This window comes from Choristoneura fumiferana, unplaced genomic scaffold (genome assembly GCF_025370935.1).
Source record: "Choristoneura fumiferana unplaced genomic scaffold, NRCan_CFum_1 Sck3bRy_105;HRSCAF=290_pilon, whole genome shotgun sequence".
NCBI lineage: Eukaryota > Metazoa > Arthropoda > Insecta > Lepidoptera > Tortricidae > Choristoneura > Choristoneura fumiferana.
Genome location: NW_027412787.1, coordinates 164 through 3,800, shown reverse-complemented (window position 1 = coordinate 3,800; position 3,637 = coordinate 164). Strand labels below are relative to the sequence as shown.

The following is a 3,637-nucleotide window of genomic DNA, read 5'->3' as shown; positions in this document are numbered from 1 at the left end:
TGCACATATTTTATATATTTTTAGTTTAATTTCCACCCGTAAGATGTCACTATCAAGTGCAGTCACCATTCTACATCACGCTTTTAAGATTTTTCTTGTTTTCATGGCATGACCGACGAAGGTCTACGTTTTTTATCCTCATAATCCTAGTAACCTACAGAATTAACCGCATTCAAATCGGTCCACCCTTAAAGAGCTACGGTGCCACAGACAGACATACCGGTCAAACTTATTAAAAGCCCTCTTTTTGCGTTGGGGGGTTAAAAAATGAGAAGGACGAATCGCGTCCAAGCTCGGAATTGGGAGTGACGTCACTTGTGAACTTTAATTGGCTACTAGGCTTGTGCGCGCTCGGTCACTGAGCGGATCGCTCCAAACTAGTACAATCGCTCAAATGTACTAGTTCGGTCTTTTGGCTCTTTTAGTTCACTAGTACACTGAAAGAAACGATGCTCCTTTGACCGAATGAATGAATCCGAGAGCTTGGTCCTATACCTACCACGAAGCGCAAAACTTGAACTTCGTATGTTTCCGTCCCGCTGACGCTTATGTCATTTAATACGCGAGTGAAAGAGACGGTGCGATACGAACTTCGATTTACGAGTTTCGTAGTAGCGCCTCTGCTCCGAGATTGGAGAGTCGAGGTTCGTGTGGACAGGTAAAATAATATTACAAAACAAAATAATCATGCATGCAAATAGATTTGTCACTAAATTATTTCTGTATAAAATTACATGTTATTTGATTTCCCTTCATACTTTACTTACAGGCTTAGGACTGTCATTCTATTATTCATCAAGGAGTATTAGAATGGCGTATTTCAAAATCAAATATTTACATTGATTAGCTGATTTCCTATTTTTTTTATTGTTTTTTTTTTTGTTTTTTTTTTTTTAGTTTTTTATATTATTTACATGTTGCTGTGTAAAAATAGCATTTGTGTAACTTTTTCGGGTTTTAGAAGAGTCCGTCTTTGGTTTAAAACCTGACCCGCACTGGAAAAAACCCTTTCGCAAGATACTGAAGTAGCTTGCATTTCCAGCCGCTTTAGCATATACTGATATACCCTGGGATATATCTCCTTTTTTTTATGCCACCATTTTAATGGATCGTCCTTCCTGGGTAAATACGGCTCCCTCATATAATGGTCATATTCGCGGATTGCCGCAGCAGTATTGTTTTCAGGTCTGATAATCATGGCCATTTCTTTATCGAATTCATCCCAGATGCTGGCGACTTGGGCATTCTGCGGTTCCGTGGATGATGTTGTGAATGTGGCAGAGCCAAGGCTTGGTGCAGCTGTGGCGGATATATTTTCTTCCTGTTGTACCTGTGGCAATTTGACTTCACAAATCCGCCGTTTCAGTAATTCACTCGCTTTTAAAAAGGAGTCTTCAGTACGAAACCCCTTTTTTTTAAAGCGCGGATCTAGGATGGTGCTGTCTGCGTATAATGCATTTTTCTCTAGATCGTGAAATCTTAGTCGCAATTGTTCCTTTAATGTTGCGACGAAAACTGTGATTTCATCGACCTCGTACTGCTGCGCTGTAAATGCAGCTAAATTTCTTTCCATTAGCTGCACGAACACCCAAAACCTTCGACAAGGTCACCATTTTGTCAGCGCTCACTTCTGTTGTTATTTCATAGAAGGGTTTTAATATTGGTACAACTGCCTCAATAATGGCCCAGTGATGCGGCTGGAGCAAGAGATCTTGTCGCATAATTGCTGCTAGTGTTGTAATGACTGCATTCTGTAGACGTAACACCCGCTCCAACATGTCGTAGCAGGAATTCCATCTTGTGGGGCATTCTTGCTTTAATTTAAGTGGTGGTAGGCCCATCTGATTTTGTGCCTCCAATAGTTTATGGAGCCCATTGGAACTTCTTTTAAAAAATTCCACAATGGCCTTTACCTTACCGACCACTTCGCTTATGTCGGTAAGTGCCCGCTGAACCATCAAATTTAAGGAGTGCGCGAAGCACCCTATGGGTCGCCAACCGCCCATCCTAATAGCAGTCGTGATATTAGCGGCATTATCACTCACGATGCTACCTATTTTATGAGATATTTGCCAATCGCGAATTATGTCTTTTAGAAAAGACATTAAATTTGCACTTGTGTGCCGCTCGTTGTATTTTATACACCCGAGTAGCACCGAAGAGAGCGTGGTGGTACGCTCGTCTATAAAATGAGCCGTAACCGCTATATAGCTTTCTGTTGTGGTCGATGTCCAACCATCCGTTCCGAGGCAAACAGCGGGTGTATCTGCTATTTTCCTTTGGATATCCTGAAACACTTCCATGTAGATTTTTGGAATCAAAGTGTTGGATAGTGTTTTCCTGGTAGGCAACTGGTATCCCGGGCAATGTGATACCATTTCAATAAATATTTTAAACTCCGGTTCTTCCACTATACGCAAAGCGTGATGGCCCTTTACCACCATTTTGACCAACTGTCTATCAATTTGTTCGACTTTACGCGTCGATGGTGGTTTTCGAAAATAGTTACTTATTGGTAGAGTAGTACCAGGACCCGGCTCGCGTAAGTAGATGTAGAAGTTGACGCCAAATTCATAGTGGATGATGAAGGCACAGCTGATGACGTTGACGGTGCAGCCGCCGCAGTCGCCGCACTAGTTGTTGGCAAATGCTCTTCGTTCGATAATTCTTGTGCCGGTTGCCTTTGAACACATAAAGGTATGGTCGGGTGTTTGTTCTTCATGTGTCTACTTAAATTTCCTAAAGAACCGCTTTTTATGCTCAAATACAATCCGCAATAATTACACTTGGCTCGAAGTTGGTCCGCATCTTCGTTGTAGTGAAACCAAACATTGCTTCTTTTACCCTTACTCGGAACCATTTTAAAATATTCAACTTTTTGTTATTATTTTCACTATTTAAGTATTTACATTAATTTTAAAGTTTTTCCTAAAGTACAAACGAATATTTACACTATATATACACTAACAAAATTTAAAACTACAAACATATTATAGACACTCCACAGTTTATTATTTACACTATTTACAAAATTAATAAAGTATCGTCCATTACCGATAAAATCAAAAACTCACAGTAAAATGTCTGAAAACATAAGCAATAATTCACATTTAACGCAACGAATTTAAACTTTCTTTGACGCAGAAAAAAAACGAACCCATCTATATTAATAATTTCGTCAAGGGGTACGGTAGACTCGAACGAAATGCACATCAAATTGAAGAGCGTAAAAAATTAGTCAATCCGAGTCGACAACTTGTAGGCGGAAAATTCGGATTATCGAGTATTTTCAATATAAACTTGAATAAATTACTAAGTATATAATGGCGTTGCGAAGTAAACATGTCAAAGTCATCACATCAAAGTGGCGTTAGTGTCACGTCATCACGTGTCACAGGTGTCACAGGTTTGCATTTCGTTCTCCATTGTGACCTCTTAAGGGCCCCACACGGTACGATTCGTCGATTTTCATCAGATCGATCGTACAGACGAATCGTACCGTATATGGGGCCCTTTAGGTCTAATTTCTTTGATTATGAGACAGAGACATCATAGTTATTTGGGCAAATAAGATTTAGGAGAAATATCTACTAAGAAATACCGATACGTAGGTTAGCTGTGAAAGTACGTTTGTGAT

The 3,637-nt window shown here is 39.9% G+C and overlaps 1 protein-coding gene across 1 annotated transcript; it reads right to left on the bottom strand.

The window, feature by feature from the left end:
* Positions 1–1,523: 1,523 nt before the first annotated feature.
* Positions 1,524–2,633, bottom strand: LOC141444967 (E3 SUMO-protein ligase ZBED1-like; the record flags this gene model as incomplete). Its single annotated transcript, XM_074110747.1, has 1 exon — positions 1,524–2,633. A coding segment is annotated over one exon (1,110 nt), but the record flags the coding sequence as incomplete, so codon positions are not given.
* Positions 2,634–3,637: the final 1,004 nt, after the last annotated feature.